General features: G+C 40.1%; 1 protein-coding gene across 3 annotated transcripts in view; it reads left to right on the top strand.

Annotated features, from left to right (window-relative positions):
- The window catches only part of kif20ba (kinesin family member 20Ba), a 44,745-nt gene that overhangs the window by 12,064 nt on the left and 9,250 nt on the right, over positions 1 to 23,431 (top strand). The window contains exons 21-31 of one of the 3 annotated variants that reach the window (XM_030440895.1): positions 20 to 158; positions 456 to 578; positions 829 to 889; positions 2,008 to 2,133; positions 2,577 to 2,707; positions 3,132 to 3,287; positions 4,019 to 4,195; positions 5,989 to 6,108; positions 7,298 to 7,405; positions 9,207 to 9,416; positions 21,270 to 21,311. In XM_030440895.1, the coding sequence (XP_030296755.1) occupies positions 20 to 158; positions 456 to 578; positions 829 to 889; positions 2,008 to 2,133; positions 2,577 to 2,707; positions 3,132 to 3,287; positions 4,019 to 4,195; positions 5,989 to 6,108; positions 7,298 to 7,405; positions 9,207 to 9,416; positions 21,270 to 21,311 (1,393 nt within the window). Of the gene's footprint in view, positions 1 to 19; positions 159 to 455; positions 579 to 828; positions 890 to 2,007; positions 2,134 to 2,576; positions 2,708 to 3,131; positions 3,288 to 4,018; positions 4,196 to 5,988; positions 6,109 to 7,294; positions 7,406 to 9,206; positions 9,417 to 21,269; positions 21,312 to 23,431 lie in introns of all 3 variants that reach the window. The other 2 variants (XM_030440894.1, XM_030440896.1) reach the window with 2 other exon arrangements.

Below are 23,431 nucleotides of genomic sequence, written 5' to 3'. Positions count from 1 at the left end.
ATGTCTTTCACTCTCCCAGACTAAAGGAAAACGCCAAACAGGACATGGAGAAAGCCAAGAGCCTGAGCCTTGACCTGCAGAGGAAAGATGACGACACTTCAGACCTCAGAGAGAAACTAGCCGACTACAAGAAGCAAATCCAGCAGGTCCAGAAGGAGGTACACAGATCAACTTTTTAAATATCTAAAATGACGCACTGAAGTGAAAACAACCTCAATACGCAGTTGATTTTTTAACTGTTGATGTCACTATGCAGCAAAGAGATGTTTCTTTTGGGAATGCAGCATGATTTCTGATTTAGTCCCTTTTTTAAGCTGAATACAGCTGAATACATATAGAAATACAATATTCAAACATTTACCACATCACTGGATACTGACATAACCCGTAGACAGCTTGAGTTTTCTTTTATCTATAATATGCAAACTTTTGTTCATAACTTTTATTTTCTAAAGATCTCGTCCATGAGAGAAGAAGAAAAGACTTTGAGGCAGAAGCTTTCTGACATGGAGAAAGCTAAGAAGCAGCTTCAGTCTGACCTTGCCAACAGAGATAGAACTATCCAGCAGCTCAGAGTGGTGAGATAATCTTGTTTTCTTACTCTCACATTTAACAACACAAATCCCTGAAGACTTCCGCTCTGTTTTTCCGTGGAAGAGCAGCACCCTCCTGCTGTTGTGTGCCAGTAAGGAACCTAACAGATTTCTCTTTGACCGCCTCTGTACTGCTGTACTGATGTGCCATCTTTATGCTTTCCTCATTTCTCCTCCTCCTCCTCCTCTTCCTCCTCCTCCTGCTCCTCCTCCTCCTCCTCCTCTCATCTTCTAGGAACAATCATCTGACACAAAGTCTGACCAGACACTCCAGCTCTACCAGCAGGCCTGTAAAGGTAAATTTAATATGCATCCACAGAGGGACAGTTTTGAATTTGTATTTAATGGTTTTTAATCTTTTTTTTTTTTTAACATTAATTTTGGACACCACCAGAAACTATATCACACTTTTCATCCTTAATAAAAACACTGTCATTTGGAGGCTGTACGTTGGTTTTTATAGAAAAAAATGTTTTGTCTTGCCGTTGTTTTAGCTAAGACATGATGAAGCGCACACTGTGCAATGTTTTCCCTTCACAGGCACACATTTGCAGTTCTTTCCCATTGCTAGACTTTGCGTCATTCAGTGCGTTTACATGACACTCAAGAAAACCGAATTACTGCGTTAGTCTGACTATGAACGGATTTTAAGATGCATGTATACACCTTAGTCTGACTAAAATCAGACCGGATCGGATTTCTCATAGTCAAATTACACCACGTTGATTATTCGATTGATAGTCGCATTACTCCTGCATGTATACGTTTCCAGCGGATCGGATTGGATTTTGCGTTCTGCGCAGGCGCGAGATTTTTCCCCGGGGCCGTGAGCCGGAAGTAGACGGACGGCGATGGCGGCGGCTTTCCTCCGAAATCACCGCAAGAAAGAGCGCCATTGTGCACCTAGTTTGTGTAATTACCATGTACACCATATACGAAGTGTACAAAGATGTAGCTTCGTCTCGCTCTTCGTACGCCATCTTTCTTGATTGCCTAGGCAGCTGGTGACGTAAAGAGGTCAGCCGGAGGTGCCCCGTTAACACTAGTTGAAATGGGTACAGCGCCACCTAGCGTACCGGGTATGACATGCTTTCGGCCAGTAATTCGATTTTCTCACTGGCATGTATACTCGGATAATTGCAGTTGTCCGATTGAGCAGCATAGTCGAACTATGGCTGTAATCTGACTAAGCTGTGCATGTAAACGCACTGATTGACACACATCTAAAAATACAGCACCATCAACTCCTCATTTACCAAGCCTAGATTACATTTTGTGGAAGGACAGTGGAAGGAGAATTACCTCCCTCAGGGATCAACATATCATATTGTTGTATGGGGCCCAGGATGCTGTTCTGCGTGTAAACCTGTACCCTTTTGGATGGCTGGCTGAGTGTGATTTTGTTGATTTGTAGACCTTGAAGCCAAGGAGCGTGTGTTGGAGGACATGCGTTTGGCTCTGACGGAGCAGGAGGAGACACAGGACCAGATGGAGCAGGTGTTGGAGGAGAAAGCTGACCTCATCCAGGAGCTCTCCAGTGGTAAGACAAAGGATCTGAAAATAGAACGTAAAGAAGCTTGAAATGCAAACGCAGACACTGTGAAAAGATTGTGGATTTCATTGTTTTGAATTATAAATGGGGTTTGGCCCGAGGACAGCTTACTCTAATCCTCTTATCCCTGCAAACTACAGAGAAACAAGAATGTTCATAAAAGACGGTAAATGAAACTGACTAGACACTGAGACAAAGACACAAGACATTTAAACTGGCTACCAAAGACAAAAACAAGAAGGATGCAGAGTGTGAAGTACTTATAACACCTGTTCATACTAAACAAGTCTGCATAAATCTTGATATGGGGAATTGAGTTCTTACGAGAAAGTTACTTACATATACATATATTTTATGTAAAGTAAGCCTAAAACTACTTATTTCATGGTAAAAAAAAGCTGTATTTTTTTTTCTAATTTCTACAATTTCAGAGGTGGATAATTTGAAAGGGATGTTGTTGCAGCAGAACCGTGCAAACAACACGCACCTTCAAGTCGACAATCCATCCGATGAGCTTAAAGTGGTCAGACAGGAAGCTGCTCAAGCTCAGGACAGCTTGAAGGTAATAAAGCAAAGCATCCCAACAGGAATACTGATGATTAAAAGTTAATTTGTGGTGAACATTCGATAAATAAATAATATTTTCCTGATGTTTCTGAAGATTTTTAGTCGTCCGCAAAGTTGCTGCAGCAATATTTGTACATCCCTCCTTTGACTCCTCCAAGAATCACGAAACAACGACGAATTAAAGTAATTGAAGGACTTAAAACTGATCACATTCATGTGCTCAGGTCCTTTTTAATACAAACTAGCACGACTGATGTCTGTTGTCAGATCAAGGTAGCCTTTCTTTGTCTAACTGATGTAAGCAGTTCAAGGTAGCTTTTTCTTTATTGATATACAAATTTTAGCTCAAGTGAATTACTATATTACGATACTTACCTACTACCTAGATCCTCTTAGAAATAAAACACATTTGCTTACAGCTGGTTGCAGAGAAACATCAAGCGGAACGTAAGAAGTGGCTGGAGGAGAAGCTGTCCCTGATTGGCATAGCTAAAGAGGCGGAGGACAAGAGGAACCAGGAAATGAGGAAGTTTGTCGAAGACAGGGAGCGCTACACTCGGCAGCAGAGTCAGCTGGTGAGAGGGGGAAGATATGCAGACGTGATCAATGCTAGTTTAAACATGTAAACATGCCACTGTGTTAGCATTAAGGGAAAAGGGAAAAACAAGCTTTGGATCACTGCACTGTTGGTAGTTTATAGAAATGAGTAATGTTAAACCTCTATCCATCTTACGTGCACGCAGAGCTCCCCACTTTTTAAAAATGTTTTATCAGCAAATCCCTCAAAAACAAAAGGCGATCAAATATAAACTAAACCAACTAAAATGCATGTCATGTCATCCCTAAGTGAGCATGTTTATTGGTCAGGTGCAGCGCAGTGCATTGTGGGTCTTGTAGGTTTTCTAACTTTTGAGCTAAAGACAATACCATTCTCCAAGTTTAAGAATATTTCCGACTTTCTACTGCGCAGACGGCCCATTTTTATTGCAAGGCCTGTCTTTCCAGTGGTGAAATACTTTATATACTATATATGATTTATGCTTTAATGTCAGGGTACAGCTGAACAAAATAACTTGCACCTGCAGCAAAAAAAATACCATCTTACACCAATTAAGGTTAAACCACATCTGACAATGTAGAGCTCAACCTGACAAGCTGAGTCTGAAATTTCAGTGGTCACAGTACAGAGGATAAGTTTTGGTGGGGACTTTTCAGCCTCACTGATGTGCTATAGGCTACAATGTTTTACAGTTTTCCAGTAGTTTACCACCTAATTTCTTTGCATTCACATTTCCCTCTTTCTCAGGAGTCCTTGTCATCCCAGCTGGCTGAGAAGGAGCAGACCATGGAGAAGTGGAGGAAGGAGAGAGACGCTCTGGTATCAGCGCTGGAGGTCCAGTTACAGAAGCTTCTTTCCAGCCAGGCCGAGAAAGACAAACTTATCCAGCAGCTACGCCAAAATAACACGCAGGCACCACAAGAGGTCAGTGTGACATAAGGATGAAAACAGGTACAGGGCTCACACACTGAAGAACTGGCTGCTTTTCACTTCAAAGTCACTGACTACAAAATTGTGAGTGAAACAATCCAAAATGTTTGATCTGCTCAGAAGAGAAAAGAAGAGAAGGTAAAGAAGTTGGTTTAAGATACAAGTTACGTGTTGATATTTGCAGTCAGATAACATCTATCTTGTGTTTAAAGTCCCTCAGCGTTTTAAGGGATTATTCAACCAAAAGTAGGAGAAACTAAAATGAAGTAGCTGTTTGAAAAACCCTAGTGATGTATGTTAAACCTCTGTGGACACTGGCGTCAAAGCACTTGGTTCTCATCGTCTGTCAAGGCAAAACTACTGTTGCGATGGTATTGATTGAGGGTTAGCCAGCGGTGAAACTTTACTGAATGCTTGAACCTGCAGAGCACACCGCATCAACACTTTTCTGCCCCATTTAATTCAGTGTCAATTTACCTTTTTGATTGTGTTCAGTGGGGCAGAAAAATCCAAACGCTGTGCTTGGAACGAAGCTAAAGAAAACCTCTCTCTGCCACTGCCGTTAATGAAACCCTACAGGAGGGATGGATGGAAGGCGCAGCATTTAAACATACTTTCTAGCAAAATTCAATAGATAAAGATAAAGAAGAACTCCTTGTCTCTTTGTTAATTGGTTTCTGTGATGTTACACAGCAGGGAGTGCACTTGCTGCAGACATTCCTTGAAGTTCTGCTACACTTTGCATCAGCTTATCAGGATTTGGTTCATTAGTTTGACTTGTTCCATCTCGTCTTCTGTTTCTCCTCTCTGGTGGATCAGCAGCGTAACAAGGACCCTTACCTCAGCTTATTTCAGTAATTTGCACTCTGCTCTCTCACATTTTGTCCTCACGGAGGAGTTTTCAAAATGACGCAATTTCTTCCTTTTTGATCAGACCAGCTTGCTCAGAATAACTCCAGAAAACGACGGCGTGAGGGCCAAGCAGTAATGATTCACCAAAATTAAAGCAGTGCCAGGCGCATTGTCGGATGATGGTGGCTTGATTTAATAACCTGTATCGAGCAGAATTTGGGAGAGAGTAGCAGCTAATTTTATGCTGGCATCTCTGTATCAGAAAAGCCACAAAGGAATTCTCGTTGCAGCAGCAGGGAAATATCCAGACTGCAGTGCCAATCATACAAGGGTCATTGAAAGCACTTATTCTTCTCTTATTATCAGTGAATAACATTTTAAATAGGACTCTTTAATACTCCTCCTCCTCATAAATTCAGTCTAAACTTTAAAGAGATTCTGAGATACATTTTTTGCAACCAGTGATTTTAAAAAGGGCATTTTATCACAGTGCACAACACTTCATTGTAGATGTTTATATTTCAGACAGAGCTTATTTCAGTTGTGTTTATCTGTTGGCTGCTTTAAATATGTGTGTTTTGAATAACATTATATAAAGGAGATCTGGTCTCCTCTTTTATGTAAATGGAGGCTTTTGATTTGATGCAGTCCAGTGCAGAAACTTGAGTAACTATGAAGACGGGATGTTGAAACCTGAAAGTGTCGTCCCCTCCAAGAATGATTAACTACAACAATCAATACAAATATGTGTATATTTTTAAAATATTATAACTGGTGAATGACAGATTCAACACCACAACAATAAAGACAACGACAGCTGAGAATGATTGAGTGAAACACTGACAGCAGTTCTACATTGTACTTATAATATTGGTGATATGGGGATGTAACATTGGGAGGAATCATCCTCACTGTCCATGAACTTCCTGTTTCAGAGCGGTGATGGTGGTGTCAGCGTGGCAGAGTTGCAGGCTTCTCTGTCCCAGAGGGAGACAGAGATCCTGCGACTGAAGGAAGAGCTCAAGGCATCACAAGCCAAACAGGAGGACACACAGGTCAGTGTTGAAAAGAACCGCCTCACCCAGAGTACAATAAAATCTATGAAAATAATTTTTTATCAAAATCACTACCCACATTTATCTGAAAGATGGCTATTTAAAAAAAAAAAGGTTGTTTCATCTTTCACAAAGAAAAGCAGCTGTAACATCATCTTTAATTTATTTCTCTTCAAAGAGGAGTTCAAAGACGTTTGCTGGCCCATATGTATCAGAATATTACACAATAATGTTGCGTAACTCTTTCTATTTTAAGCCCACCTGAACTCAAACTAGTAACAGACAACTTCTGTAATATATCAGTCTGAAGTAAATACTGCACGGTTAATGGTTGTAGAAAAATGTCCTATCGTATTATATAGATGGGTTCCCTATAAATCCTCACTATGCTTTTCAGTCTGCGCCACCAGAACGGGAAACGTTTCTACTGGACTCTTGATATGATGGATGATAGTTAATCTCTTTTGTCTCTAGCCAACTGTTCAAACAACAAGAACGCTATATGCCGAAATGACTGTATCTTTAGTTGCACATGAAAAAGAGGCATATTAAAACCTAAAGTTTAAGAATCCAGTTTTTCAGTTGAAGCCATTAATGTCTTTGATTCACAGGATGGGAGGCAGCAGCATAGTTTTGCATTTGCATTTAAATCTTTTATAACTGATGTTTGCTTTTCATTTTCCGCTCGATTCAAGAGTGAACAGGTCAGTGCGCGCAGGGATAGATTAAAAAGAGTCCTTGTGTTTTGGTTTGAATCTGTGTTTTTTTTTTTTCATTTCCTTTTGAAAGCTTTTTCAAAAAATGACACGCAAGATTAATTGTGAGGCTTTAAATGTGAAGATGATAAAGAGTGGAACAGAATTCCTGGATTTAACTCAAAACATGAAGTTGCATGTCAGCGACACAGAAAATGTCTCCGGCTGCTTTATTTATTCATAGTTTGTCCTCAGGTGTTCTTCTACTTCCAAGTAACAAAAATATGGAGAACAGATCTTTTTGAAATTCTTGGTTTGATCTTGAGTAACCTCTTAACCGCAAGGTTTGAAAAAAGGTTACGTCTGTCTGTGTCACTGTAAGTAGACACCACTAGACTTTAGCCTGCAGACCTGGCAGGTAAATATAGGATACAAAAAATCATACCTGTAATCATGATTTATGTTATTTTAATGTCTTATTCTTTCTGCAGCAGATTAAAAGCAACCAGAGCCCTGCTACAGCGATGGAGACACCCCAGAGTAATACCATTAACAGGACGTCAGGAAGAGGGAGGGATACCAGAGCGTCGGTCAGCAGTCAGGTAAGCTCATGAGATGACATGAGGAAGGGTCAGTAAAGGGCTTCAAAACTTTGATTTTGTGTGTACAGAAACATGCTGAACACACAGGTGAAGGCAGGCGGTCAGAGGTGTTTCATGTTTTTTAAATCGGTTTTGAAGTTCAGATGTGATACCACCTCACTCGACAGAAGAAAAAAAATGTGATTTGAGTCTTATCACGCTTTATAAAACGATTTATTCATTCAAAATTGAAATCCTGTCATCCTTCCTGCCCCTGATGCTTTGGTTGGTGGTTTGAGGAAGTCACCGCTCATGAGATTTAATCTGTGCTTTATCTCAGTGTTCCAGTCATGTTGGAGGGAGATATCACAGTCAGCCAGCAGCTGGTCAGACGGGGACATCAGACAAAAATGAATAATAGAGCCTCATCGTAATATTCTTTTTCAAGAGAATATGATTTCCAATTCTGTCATTATTGTTCAGATGGCAAAGCAGCATCTAAAATGACCTTTCCAACATCATTTTCTTTCCAAACCTGCTACTGATTACAATCACGCTCACGTCACACAGTGATTTGCCAGGTGTGAAGAAGTGAGAAAGTCTGCAGTCGCTTTGTGTTTTGTACATACGCATGCATCTTCATTAATGCCCTTTGATGACAAATCCCCCAGTTTACCCCCTTTTGAGTGGGACCATTCAACAGGTGTGAACGCTTTTGCCTTGGATCTGATCAAACAATTTCACCTCAGTCGGTCAGTTAAGGTCGTGTCCACACGTACCAAAACGATCTGTTGTTCCCCCGTCTTCATGGCATCGTTTCAAGAATATTTGCGTCCAAATGGATCCATTGTAAACGAATCAACACACTTTAGTTCATATTCCAGGCATATAGGTGGCACTTGAAGTTCACCAAAAATGGAGAAGAGACGGAGCATGCACATAAAGCTTGCGCACTGTATACAAACAGACAGTAGAAGGAGAAACGCAGCAAGAGGCAGACGAAAATGGCTAGTCTGTTGTCCATAATCCTTTTTTGCTCAGCGTAGTGGCAGAGGAGCAGAATATTTTGCCCTACGAAATCTAATAGGCTCAATATCTTCTGCAGCACCCACACAAGCATGTAGTCCGCCATTGTTGTTGTTATGAGACATCGTGGGGTTAAGAGGTCGAAGGCTAGAGGGTCGAGGGGCGGGGCGATGGCGTCATCGATACGCAAAGTATGCAGATTCGCTGTCCACGTGAGAACGCAAGAGCGGCGTTTTCAAATGTTTTCACCTTGAGACCAGGTTTTCAAAAAAGTGCGTTTACATGATGTGTTTGGATGATTGGCCAAAACGATGCAAAACTTGTGAGTTAACGCAAAAAAGCATTTCCATATGGATGGCTCCTGAGACGTACCTTGCCCTTCAACTGTATTTGCGAGGTCATGTGAGCTCACAGATCCATTTCAGGCTTCAAGCTATGCACTTGTGGCCAAACCACTGGCATTGATCCAATCAGCGTCCTTTGAGGAGCTAACGGCAGCTACTCACCAAAGCAACAAGCACACTTAAAAAGAGGAGTTGTTGCTACAGCAAAGGTTGTTTCAGAGGTGGAGAGAATTTGATTGCAGAAGAGCAAAGAACAGCACTGAACAACTAAACCACTTTGTTGCTTTACTTTATTGTCATGTTGTGTTGCCCAGCAACATTACACAGATATGGATACTTGACTGTTCCATGTATGAACAGACAGACCAGCCTTCATCCTCAGACGTACACACATTTCTCTCTTGAGTGACTAGGAGGCGAACTTTAACATTAAATCATATGTGGTCCCACAGGGCTCTGCTGGCTTTCCATCAGTGCTCGACTCGTCTGAGATTTCCACAGAGAACGGCAGGACGAGCCGCTTCCCCCGGCCGGAGCTGGAAATCTCCTTCAGCCCGCTGCAGCCAAATCGAATGGCCCTGCGGCGCCAAGGAGAGGAGAACGCTGTCACCGTCAAAATCACCCGTTCAGCACGCAAGAGGAAGAGTGGAGAGATGGAAAAGGTACGAACCAATCAGACAAAAAGCAGCTTCTCCACACATTCACCAGGTGTTGAAACAGTTTTCATATCCAAACTAGGCAAATTAAAAGTTATAAATCAGGCAAATTCATTAGTGTTGTGGTTTAAAGGGATAGTTTGGGTTTTTTGAAGTGGGGTCATATAAAGTACATATCTATAGTTGATCTGTTTCCTACCGTAATCACCGATCAGCGCAGCCTCAGTTTGGAGAAGTAGAGAGCTGCTCCAGCCCAGACGCTCAGCTTTGTACTGCAGTGAACGGGGTCCAGAGAAAAAGCTAAATTAACCACCTATAACAAGACTCACCTAAAAAAATTTACATCAGTTCAAGTGTACGTTGTATAGGTAAAATTCACACCGCTTTACATCACGGTCAGACCATGCTTTCTTTTGGCACTACATTTTCTTAACCACAGAACCCCCGTATCCCTACGCATTAGCGTAACTGGGCAACAGCTGATCTGAGAGGTTTACTTTTGTTAAAAACGAAACTTAACTCTCCGTATCCTTCCACATTAGCGCTCATGCGTAGGGATACGGGGGTTCTGCGGTTAAGAAAATGTAGTGCCAAAAGAAAGCGCGGTCTGACGGCGATGTAAAGCGGTGTGAATTTTACCTATACAACGTACACTTGAACTGATGTAGATTTTTTTTAGGTGAGCCTTGTTTTAGGTGGTTAATTTCGCTTTTTTGCTGAACCCCGTTCACTGCAGTACAAAGCTGAGTGTCTGGGCTGGAGCGGCTCTCTAGTTCTCCAAACTGAAGCTGTGCTGATCGGTGATTACGGTAGGAAACAGATCAACTATAGATATGTACTTTATATGTTTATTTGTACCCCTTCAAAAAACCCGAACTATCCCTTTAAGCTTTGAAGTCATTTTAACAATCTCAGGTCTTAACATATCCTACCAAATGTGTGCAACTTTTAAAAATAGTGTCCGTGAAAACATCCCTCTGTATGAATCCACATTTGAACATGACGTTCCCCTCTCGGTTCACCAAAAATAAATCCTCCCTAGATAATGATAAAAAAAAAACACCCACAACTTTGCAAGATGATCTTCAGAGAAAGGCCTTTTCAGTTATTTTCAGAGATTATACTTTTTACACATGTTCCATAAAAAGAAATGTCACAGTGAAACATTTCCCTTCGCTCTCATCAATCCAGCACCAGAAATGCAGGATTGTCTTGCCAGCTATCACTTCACTGAAAATGGAGCAACAGCAGTTGTAAAATCTGAACTTTTACACTATTATATATTGATCTCAACAGTCACGATGTTTAAATACATTTTTCCATGAATGTGTTTGCCTGGTTTTAAATACCTGCTGCAGGTATGTATGTGCAGCATGTGATTATGGACCAAGATTACGTTTATGGAGGTAAAACAAAAAAAGAAACTTGGGAAAGAAAGAAAGACAAATAATATTACACTTCATTATAAGGATAGACTTCTTTCTCCAAACACATCATTTAACAGCATGACTAAAATTAAGTGTCTGTCCACTTTATAGACGAGTGCAGCGGCCAATCTGTTTGTTTTGACATCCAGCGACGCTGCCGTTACTGCAGTGGCTGGTTGCAGTGACTCACTGTCTGCTGCTGACAACAACAGAAACATGGATCAGTGCTCCAAGCTATTGATTGAGATACCTTTTTATATGTATGGCTCACATTCACATCATTCAGATTTTGCAGATAAGACGTTGGTTCTTGACAAGATAATAATAGACAAACAGGTATTTCAAGTGATATTACCGTGTGTCTACTTTGGGTAATTACCCAGATTTTAAGTATATAAAAAAATGTTTACCTGTGTGTGTTTTAAAAAGAAGATAATAATCATAACATGCAGATGGCTCACCTGTCGCCAGATTTAACACCTTGTCCAGTTCTGACCGGAGATGCTTTCACAATGTTTGATTTGTTGTTGGAAAACCAGTTTTTCCACATCCAAAATCCAGCCGTTATTAAGAACCCGCTCCTGTCCTGTGTGTTCCTTCAAGGGAAAACACTGTTTCTGCCTGCTGCTATAACATTAGAGCATTCAGCACCACATCAGGAATAGCCGCATTTGTTCAGCAGCACATTATCCATTGCTTTGAGCCATAGCCGTACCCTCTGTAGTCTTTCTACAAAGGCTGCTTGGGTTGTCTGTATCGGCGATGGATACATTTTTGTTGCTTCTTAAAAGCTTTTTCTTTTCACCGCGTTTCACTCTTGCATCAGATGTATTGAGTGCAGGTGTCCTGCCACTTTCTCTTTCTCTCAGTTTGTCACACTTATCATTTGTTGATGCAGCGTCGAGATAAATTGTCAGTGGTGGTTTTTTGTTGCAACAGATCCAGAATACATCACACAGAGACAGTCAGGTTTGTATTTTGATTAATCAAACTGCTTGAGGTAAAGGGGAGGAAGCATTTGTGTTTATTACACATTGCACATGTAATAAAATTCATTGTAGAAATGCATTCAGTTTTTATCTAGTACAAAATCCTCACCAAGAGCATCATGCAGTTGCCAGGAGCTCAACAATTGCAGTTTGGATCCTGTGTAGGCGATCTGTGACTAGTAGAAGTAACAAGGTCAACGAGCCAATCCCATCTGTGCCACTTGGAAACTGCTTACAGAATCTTCATCCTGCAAACTGGTCGATACTACGGCTGTTCTGTGAAACCAATTGCAAGTCACACATTGTCATGAAATGTAATCCCAGAACAAGCCAAAGAGATTCCATGGAAACGAGACCAGACTGTATAGACAACTGAAGCTGCGCCAGAGGGTGAACAGTGAAAAGGTTGTTTTCAGGACGACGTCTCACTGGAAGTTGATTAAATGCAACGGAGGAGCTGCACTTACGTTAATTTGTTTGTTTTGAGTAATGCAAGGGAAGTAGGCTAATGCCTCTGCTACAGTTTGGCTCCCGAAGGCCTGTGACGCTAATACGAGCACAAACTGTGTTGATACACAAGTTGGCAGGAAACATGCATTTTACCCGATAAGTCTGTGTGCTGTGCACTTATTGTACAAGGTGTGCAATAGTGCTGGGTATCACCAGGTACCTCGCAATACAATACTATCACGATATTTTGCCCACGATAACGATAATATCACGATACAGCGATTCTGCGATAATCGATATATTGCAAGAAATTTCATCCACGATACATCACGATATCTGTGAAATTCAGAATTTATTGACTGCACTGAATCCATTTCACAGGAATTACAAAACATTGTCAATCAATTTCACATGAATGACAGCCAAGTAAACAAAGAGTATATTGCACAGTGACTCTTCTTAACACACACACTGACTACAACTATCATTAAATATCTATATGTGTGAGTTTCCGAGCTACTTCAACCATTTTTAAAATTTTATTTGGTTGTATACCTATGTTTGAATAAAGATAAAGCTGTCCTCCGAAGAGGGGTGGTGGTGGGCCAAAAAAAAAAAATATATATATTATTATTTTGTTTCATTTTTAAATATCGATATTTGGCACCAGTGTATCGATAATGTACCTCAAGACGAAATATCGCGATATATCGTAGTAACGATATTTTGGCACACCCCTAGTGTGCAAGGCAAGACACCTATTAATTTATAGCTTGATATATGATGATTAATTTATTCATTGTGTTGTGTGTACTGCCCAGCTGGCATGGGTTCAGACAACATCACAAACATATCGAGGTAGCAGCATATTTATGTTTGTCTACAGCAACATTTGTGAATGATAAAATAAATGTTTAGTTACAAGGGAGTATTGAAACATAACTATTAATTACATAGCCCAGCTTTAGCAAGCTAATGTAAATGTTAAAATTAAGCAGTTATTCCAATTTTGGAATAATTGTACACCAAAATATTTCAGTGTTTTCTTTTGACTCGTCAAGATTTGGCAGACGTTCACGTTTTACAGTGAACCATCGTAGATAAAATTATGGCCACAACAACAACAACTGATAAATCTGCCATTTATTTTCACTGAATTGATTTTAATCATTTAGTATATTTAAAAAAAAAAAAAACGGAGGACCCTTTTATTATCTGAAATGATAATGAAATCAGAATATTTTACTTTTATGAACCTTGAATAGTAAATGTTTTGCTTAAAAAAGGCTTTAAACAACTTGTTTCAATCCACTAGTTGATTAATCGATGAATTGTTGAAGCTCTAGACAGAAGAGGAAATGAAAGTTCTACTAAAACATACAGTAGGTAGAGGAAGAAAAACAAAGAGAAAGATTTAAATCTGACGTATTATTCTTCTTAAATGCATATGTCCTGATATCGTCAAACAATTATTATTCAGATTTGTATAAAAGCTTACTTGAAGTGGTGTTACTATTGCATCAGAAGTTAATCCAGTAAACACACTGTCTATTAGATATTAAACATACAATATATATATACTGTAAGGGCAAGAGAAAACCATCTCATTAATCATAGATGTCACTGACAAGGAGAAACACACAGTTAGTTATAGCACATGCATGCACAGACACTTACATACCCCCCTCTCCCTCTAGAGAACACTGAACAAGCATCGCACTCACAGGAACACAAGTTCAGTCACAGTTCACTTGTCACATCACTGTTTCCCTGTCGGGGTCTGCAAAGGTTAATGCTGGTTGCGGCTTCTACTGCTCCTCCATTTTTTGAGACACCATTCCCTGTCCTCTTGTGTCAGGAGTTGTTGAACATGCATCATATCTGCATGTGGAGAAGTGTAAGATATTTTTTTTAATACTAGTTTTCACTCATTATGTATTCTCATTGGATTTAAAAGTAGTAAATGTTAATCTGAGCAAATATCCTATAGATTGTGGCTTTTTGATAAATGATCAGTAAATGTCTCGACCTCCATCCCTTCCATATACAGCTATGTTAAGTTTTCCTCTCTTGCACAGTAATATTATATCTCAACATTATTGCAATTTTACAGTGCTGGCTGCTTGTTGCGCTTCTTATAAACACTCAATTTCCCTTGTTTCCACATAATCCCAAGTGGCAGTGTGTTTTGGAGGTTCTGATATATTCTGAGTGTTTGGGCGTGAGAATACATTATGCCAGAAATTCATACTTGCACGTGCTCAGCGTTTTAAAATACCTACTGATAAAAGTAACTTTAATAGCAACTGTCACTGAAAAAAGGCAATTTTGTGCATGGCAAAGCAGAATAACAAAGTGGTGATGTAAAGATAATATCAGAAGGACAAATGAAGGAGACTGTGTTTCGCCTGATAGTCATGGTTGAGATAAACTTTGATGTGCACAGCAGCTCTCAGGTTTTGACTTCCGGCAAAATGAACTCTTGCATATTTCATTTTCATGAAATACAACATCAAGAAGAACTCCGAACATAGAACAGCCATGTCTGAGGAAGAGTCACATGAGTGTCTTATTTAAAAGTTTTATTGTATTTTGACCCCACAGCATTTCTCAGTGTGGCCATCAAATGATACGGTACAAGATAATATATTGATAATAAACAAATTGTCAGGTTAAATTGAGATTTTTAGTTAAGATGGGAGAAATATATTGAGTCATGCACGATGTTGCTGAGCACTGATTTATAAATGGTGCAATGATCCTTTCAGGAAAGCAAGACCACACAAAAGTAGTTATTGAAAATTGTAATTCACACATAAATTTGATGTGGTGCATAACTTGTGCCTCCTTTTGGTCGCGGTTATGGTGCCATCCCATCTTTGTGCAGCTTGACAGATGTGAATCAGGTTGACAACCTTGCTCAGGGACTTGGTGGAAGTATTTTGACATCACTTTTCACACCTTCAGTGACAACAACAAACTTCCCTGAATAACTTTTTGACGCCAAGGGCAAGGGTAGGAATTCTTTGCAGAATGTTAGTTACCATGTTGAAAATAATTAAACAGACGGAGCTGAATATTTATAATCTAATTTTTCCTTTAAAAGGAATTTTGTTTGGTAGAGAAACATTTAAAAGATTAATGGTAGGATGCAGGTGCTCATTCATCACAGTCATCACGTAATAGAGAAAAATCCAGCAGAAGTTAAACTTGGCACGACATCTGTTCTACTTTTCAGTCAGCAAAAGCTAAATCTGCCTGAACAATATCAATATTTAACAATAATTTAAGTTTTTTGCAGCAAGATGTTGTGAGCCTTGCCCTCTGCAGCAGTATGTAAACTGTGATGTCTTTAACACTTAACTCCATTTCATTAAAATAAACTGGTGTGCACACCGATGTGTATAAATGGTGACTGATGGGCATTTTGATCACAGCAGTCGGCTAATATCGCCTTACATTTTTACTGTATGTTTGTAAAGTGACCAAAGTTGTAGTTAGTGACTTTACATAAATGTTCTTGACTTTTTCCAGATGCATCTTGACACTGCACTCATCTTCATTCTGCAGAAAATGAACCTTGCTGAATAAAAGATGAGGATAATTTTAAGATGGCGCCAAGAGAAAAAAACCTATTTAGAAAATTAATGAAGCAACTTTGAGATGCAGCAGCTTAAAACATGTTGCTCACTTAAGTGTTTTTGATTAACAGTTTGAAAAAAGTAATAAGTCTTTGCAAACTGTCTCTAGGGCGCATTTTCATTTGCAGAACATTTTGCAGTACCAGTGATGAGAAAATACCAGTTTCCAATATTCAGACAACAAATGTGTTAAATATTAATACAAGCAGTTGTGCAATAACTTTGAACAATGAAGAGTTTCTAGATTAAACTAAACGGCATTACAAAAATAATCCACTGTCAAGGCAGTTTTTTAGAAACTTGGTGTTACGAACACATTTTCATGTTGAGGTTCGTACTGATTCAATATCAGCAAGCAAAATCTAAAGTTGCAGAGACCTGCAGGTCAGGTTTAAGGACCCTTATCTTGTGTTTAGGAATAGTCATTTTGTTTTAAGGTGTTAGGAAAAGTGAGAGTATTCTTCATTGCATTACTAATTTCTCTTTTGTAATATTTCAGTATACCAATTGGTAATTGTGAGACTTAGAGCAGTGAGAAGAAAGACACCTGAAATTGTACATCTTCCCTCTTCATTACTGCAAAACCACCAGTTGTGAGAACAGTGTGAAGACGTGTTAGCGGTTTGCCTGCATGCTCTGACAAGAGCTCATTAGCTGGATCGTATTCATGTTCGTGCAACAAGTACTCCCCCAATGTAACTAGCTTCCCTGGACTCAGTCTCCTTGTTACCCTGCTGGTGTGACGACATTTTCTCTTTTGATACCAGCCGTGGGAGTACTTATACATGGGGTGAGGGCTCTGAGATGAAACCCCAAAGTAATTCCACTAATGACTGCTGTTCTGCTGAATGAGCTACGTTCAAGAGAGAAGAGCACAGGAGAGGGGGGTGTCATGAAAAGCCAGCAAAATATGTAGGTGTTTGTGTTGGGGAGCGGTTCTACAGCGCATCTAAAGTGATGCGTCGTTACATCAGATTTTATTCTGGGGATCTGGGACATTCAGTCAACATTTATGAATATGGAGACATGCCTTTTAAAAAAAGATGTCATCTATAGCTCCTCTTCAATTACATAAGAAAAACATGTTTAATCATGGGAGACTAAAGCAAAAACATTTGTGCACATTTCTTTCTTATAAAGTCAAAAACCAAAATAATTTCATCCTTGTGGAGATTCTTCCTCTTTTTGTATACTTTGTTCTCCAACCAATATCTCTGTTCACCCTGCTGCAATGACCCAGTTTCCACTTGGAATGCAGTGGTGTCTACCTCCATCTAAACATATGAGAAAAATGATAAAGGGTGTTGGAAGTGTCAAGGGCCCAAGGGTCATCAGAGCGTCAACACATCAATGACCGTGTCAGCCTTCATACAAAGGCAGGCCGAAGGAGGTTGAGGTAATGTTTTGTACCCAGCAACAGAAAAAGGAAGAAGATAAGGTTTGAGAGAAAACAAAGGGGGGTGAGCTGAAAAAAATGGGCTAAAATAAATTGAGGAAAAGAGTGCAGAAGGGAAGCGGAGGCAGCACACAAGGAATAAATTGAGTGAGATTGGGTGAGGGTCAGAGGAGGAAAAATGCCAGTCGGGGAGGAAGAAAGTGAAATGAAACAAGACTGTGTAAAGGAGCGGCAGAGAAAGACGGCAGAGGGAATACAGCAGTGGAAGGAAAGCGATGTGGAAACAGGGGAAGGGAAAGATAAAAGTGGCAGGCAAACAGAGTTGAAGCAACAGATTGGGAGGGGTTGTGAGATGGCAAGATGAAAGTGGAGGGATTGTGGGTAGGGTGGTTGGAAAAAGGAGCAGAGCGAATAAAAAGCAGTGGAGGAGGGTAAAAGGGGGAGCAGGAGAAGCTGACATGATGGTGACAGTTGCTGCTGAGAGAATTTAGATCTGAGCAGAGTCGGACTGTGCAGCCTGTACTTAATGTACACATCCAATAACACACATTCTCCCACATGTTTCACTTTATTGTACACTTGGAAATGTAGATGTGTATACTTACTATACCACCAGAAACACAACGACTTATTTTATTGTCAGAGGAAAATATAGGCTATAATTATTGACTCTCAGACACATGCTGCATTGTGTTTGAATTTACTTACCATTGAGGAAAAAGACAAAGGCCTTCAGATTACTCGCTGTGTCACATAGTTACACACTCATCAATATGACATTGCATGTATACTCAGAACCCTGCATGGCATTGAGCGACACAGCCCATACTTACTGAAATTTACTGCCACCATTGACACAGCATGTAATTGATCACAGCAGCTCTCACTGTCCCTCTCCCACTCCAGCTACACCGCTTGAGGCTTTCTGCATCATTCGTCATCACCAGGACCTGGTGTGTGTGTGTGTGTGTGTGTGTGTGTGGCTAAACTCTAAATATACACTGAAACAACCAGGCTAGACAAAAACACTTTGCCAAAGAGGTTTTGCATTTGGAAGTTTTACTTGCGTCACAGGTTGTGGTTGAGTCTCGCTAAAATCACTGTGGGTAGTTCAGTGTTCAGTGTAAAGCAAGACAATTACTGTTAGTCAGAAACAACATTTTAAAAGAATATTCATGACATTTGCATTAATATTTTTGATGTCTTATACGGCAGTTATCCTGATAAGTAACTCTCAAGTTAATGCTACTCACCTGGCACCAAATGACTGGCGGGTTCAGTTGATGGGGACCAAACCAGAGCTGAACACACCCTGCAGGGTAATGCAGCTGTTTGATTTGCAAATGTCACAGAATTGCACAATTAATTGTGTTATAAACGTAATTGCAATATCACAAAGTGTGATACCCAAATCACAAGAAGTTGCACTGAGAAAGGTAAAATGTTCGACTGTCGTGATGCAGAGACTTCCTGACCTACAAATCTTGTTCTGCAGATGTAAAACAACTTGTTGATTTGGTGCCGACCCCAACAAATCCATCACATCCATTATAATCATTTTAGCTTTTTCAGTGGAAATGACAATTACCACTAAACACGAATCATTTGCAGTTGCAGTATCTGTCAACATAATCGCATTATGATTTTTGGATTGTATAGTGCAGCCCTAATCTGCACACTGCTCCTAATTTTGTGTTGTGGTTGACCCACATAACCCCTGTGATTTAAAAATGACCAAATTTACATGGACCGGGGCCTTCACCTCGGAAATACATATTTTTATTCTGCTCCTTTAAAACCGGCTTCATGCAGTAATCGTATATTACAGACTGCACATTTCTCAATGTTGCTTCAGGGTAACCGACATGCAGGTTGTCTGTTGCCAGAGGGCATTTTAGATCGTCTGAAATTGACCCGTAGAGCTCATCCCAGCCCCATCCCTCCAGTCAATCATTCTCACCGCGGGTCTGCCTGCCTGCAGAGTCTTGGCCTATCCTTGATCCAGCCGAGAGTCAGCAGGAGCACAGGCAGAGAGCAAGTTCACCACTGATTAATGGGACAACACTTAATAAGGCCTCACAAAGGTCGAAGAGAGAGTCATGGAACAGACAGACACACAAAGACAAACAGTCTTTCAGCCAGAGAGCTTTCAGACAGAATTGCATTTTTTCAGGTCTGTCAACTAAAAAACAGCAGCTGAAAGAACGAGTTTGTGAGTATTTATGGCCTGAGAGTTTTTCTGCTTGGCTGTGATTGTGGGATAAGTGACCAAAGACAATTATATACCAATATAACTTTTGTTTTTTTGGAGCTCAAATGGATTGTCTGAAGTACCATTGACTAATCAGACACGTTGGACTTTTTGGTTTAGTGTGGTGCTGGATCAGTTATTCCTGAATAGATTTTTGTTTGAGACAATATGGGCTGGACATCACACAACATCAATTAGAACCAAATCCCTCAGCAAAAGACTTTTATCTGAGATCAACATGGAGTCAAATTAAAGTAAACGTTAAAACTGCTGCAGATAAATGGCTTTTACATTCAAACAGTAGTTTATGCTTGATCTTTTCATTTAGAAAAATAAATGTGCTGGAGAGCTTTTTCAGTTTTAAGCAGTTCGGTGTGGAGGTGTTGAATAGGGAGAACGTCCCTCGACTGAAGTACTCGGATTCAAGTGTGCCTCCTCTTCTATGTCCACTGATACTCGATCAGGAGAGGTTCAAGGTTTGATGAGAATAATGAAGTCCTGTGGTTAGGGTTTGGACAAAGATGGATATGACATGAATTGTAAAAAGTTGTGGCTACACAGACAATAATTGGACGTAGGTAGGTAGGTAGCTGTGTTTTGTGGCATCCTCACAGAAGGCGACAGGGTGTATGAGTATTTACACATACGTATGCACAACATGAAGCTGTTTTAAACAAGCTGTGATCACCTACATGTTAATGTCCTCCCTCTGTGTCTTTAGAAATGTTCCCCCTGTAAGCATCACAAAATATACATACGATGGATATGAATCTACAAACACGGAGCTCAATGGTAATTCGTTATTCGTTTGATCAGAGTACAGCATGGAGTAGTGGTTGGAGGGGTTCAGCCGAGCTTGATGATGAGACTCATGATGGCACCAGTGGCACTTCACATCCAGAGCCATCAGGAACTGAACTGTATAAACTTTTAATGCTTCCTTTCAAAACTACATGAAACATTAAAACTATGTCGGTGCCTTTTCCTCATTAGTGTCTGATGAGGGCATGTAAAACTCAAAAATGAACTGTAAAGATGAGTTATGTATGTTGATGTACTGCTTCATCTTATAGTAAGAATATATTTTTGTAAAATGGGGACACAGATAGATTCCCTCTGCTAACATGGAGTGAAATTATTACCCTTCTGTAAATAATGTCATCCCTCAGTTAAATGTGAAATAGTTCTGTAGGCTTTACAGGGTTCAATATCAAGGTCAGTTTAGAGTTCAAGAGTATTTTTTCCACACTTGTCTAGTTGGACAAGTGGATCAAAAATCTACTTCCCTGGGGTAAAGTTTTTCCAGCCCCAGTGAGATAATAAAGTTATCAGCTTGATAATTGAATGTTTATATTATCTGGTTAAGCCAATAAGATAAAATACAGGCAAATGATATAATGTATGTGCCTTTTTTGAAGGTGGTTGGCGTTCCAAAATCAATTAAAAAATCCTGCAGGATTGTTAAGGGAACTAGGGTTATGCTAACTTCAGGTTAGCCTACAAAAAATATGTCAACTCTCTTGCTTTACACCACTACAGCAAGTCGGCACAAACATGTTTCCAGTCAACAATTTGATCATTACTTTAAATCAGTGCTTTGCAGTACGGAGAGAAATAATTCTAATAATTTGGTTTTAAGTGGGTTCTTGGGTTCTGATACAGAGTGGTCTGTTTGTTTTTTAACCAAGCTCTTTCTTTTGTGAAGTCTCATATTTTCAGAAGGAGTAAACGACGAACAACAAAAGAGGTAACTTTTATTTTTCTTCAACAAAACAGCATTATGTGTTCATCATTCCAAACTCATGAGCAGACAAACATTCCCCATCGTCTTCATCATCATTTACCGTATTAGTACAGCTTTCACTCCTCATCCAAATGATCCAAACGGCGTACCCTTCATCAGCATGTTACACCTCTTGTAAAGCATTTTATACTGCAAGTTCCAGTGTGGCGGTAACAACAGTATAACGCTGACATTCCTCACAAATCTATGAGGTTTATAAAGGCAAAGCCTGAGACGTTTTGTACTTTCAGTGTTTTCACCTCCAGTTCTTCTTTGGCTCCGGACCAACAGTAGATTCAGGAATGAATGAATAAGTGAGTCTACAAGATGCATGTGTGCATCCAGCCGTCCCTGCGTCAGTATAGATTTCCAAACAGATGGTGTGTCTGTCGTGTTCTCTCTCTTCTGCTATACAGTAGGGAGACTGGGGCAGTGTTTACTTGCACACAATTTGATTACAGCAAATACCCAAACGAGGATGTTTACACGGGTTGCTTGTTGGTGCGTTCCATTCATTCACCCGTTTCTGTGCTCCAGAGCGAAGTGTATCTAACGTGTAACTAATGCCCCCCTCACATTATATGGCAATGTCACAAATACCCCCCGGTATTTGCTGCAAAAAAGCACATTTCTCCCATGATGCTAATGTGGTATAACCTTGTGGAACAGTGTAGGTCTGCAGCATAGGTTGGATCCGGTGGGAACAGATGTTGGGCGTGGGAGTTATATTTAATGCAGTTTGCATGGTAAGCAGAGATGAAAGTAGAGACTGCTGTTATTGTTGGGCTCCACTTTTTGCATGTAAATACTGTACGTGGTTGAACAAGATCATTATAGCCCCACTCCAGACAGTGTTAGTATCCCTTATATATTTTTTTTCCCAGGCAACCAGGGTGTCAATAGTCGGACTTTAATCCATTACTGTGTCCTCCAGATTGCCATTCTAGCAATAGCAACATCATTAGCATGGATAGCACTAGCATGAATATTTAGTGTATCCATTGACTCTTTCCTGATCAACCACACTAGCAACTAAAAGTTGAAACTTACTTAAAAAAAGTATATAATCAACTTTGTCAATGATGTATCTTAGGCACATTTAACATTTCCATACTTCAGAGATTAAATGGTAAAATAAAAGGTTATGTTTTGTCATTTTTAATTATAAGTGTCAGAACATTATGAGCTTTTGAGAAGATTATTCCGTGTTGCGATGCTCAGTAAACGGATGCTTGGTTGTACCTGGATAATGTTTTTAAGTTTCAGTTTTTTAGATAATTAATGTTAACATTTAGTCATATGTTTTTTTTTTTTTTTTTTGGAGGTGTTCAGTGTCTTGATCACGTAAGCATTTGACTTGTTGTGTGAGAGCAGCAGAGTTTCTGTACAAGTCTTGTATTGATTTCCTCTTTCTGTCTTTTGTTCTCTCTTTGCGCTGTCTTGACTGGTGAGTGTCTGGGGCTAGAAAATATTTGGTCTGTTTCATTGCTCTTGTTGCTGCAGACTTGTGATCTCTTCGTGGGGTACGATCAAGCTGTGGCCTGTTGCTCCTCCTATAGGGAGGTCAGAGTTGAGGTTGAGCCACGGGCAGCGCTCCTGGAATTGATTCAGTTCCTTGTTCAAGGACACTTGAGCGGCTAACTCGGAGTCAAAGTGTAAAAATATTATTACAGGGTCACTTGTATGACCACAGGCCCACACTGCTCCCACCTGAGTGTGGAGTTATAACTGGAATTACTTGTTTCTGTGCAGCTGCACTTGCACAAAGATTGTCCTCACCAAATACAGCTTGATAAAAGGAAATGAAGATGAGGGTGCAGAGTCGGGGCTGAACACTGAGAAGTACAGTATTGTGTGATTCAGAATCCACGCCCAGAACATCATCGTATCGATGAATAGAAATCTGTGTTGTCATGTTTCTCAGACTGACGGCTGCTCCTCTGCTCGGATTATTCAAGGCCACATTCTCAGTTTTCACTTCATGAGCTTGTTGATCTTTGAATACATTACTGTCATCAAATAGTGTTGGTCTGCCCCACAGCAGTTAGTTAGGCCTAAACTTGATGGCTGATGCTCCGGTGGGT

The sequence above is a fragment of the Sparus aurata genome, chromosome 15 (genome assembly GCF_900880675.1).
Source record: "Sparus aurata chromosome 15, fSpaAur1.1, whole genome shotgun sequence".
NCBI lineage: Eukaryota > Metazoa > Chordata > Actinopteri > Spariformes > Sparidae > Sparus > Sparus aurata.
Note: the sequence above shows the minus strand (reverse complement) of the source record. Positions and strands in the feature narration are given on the sequence as shown.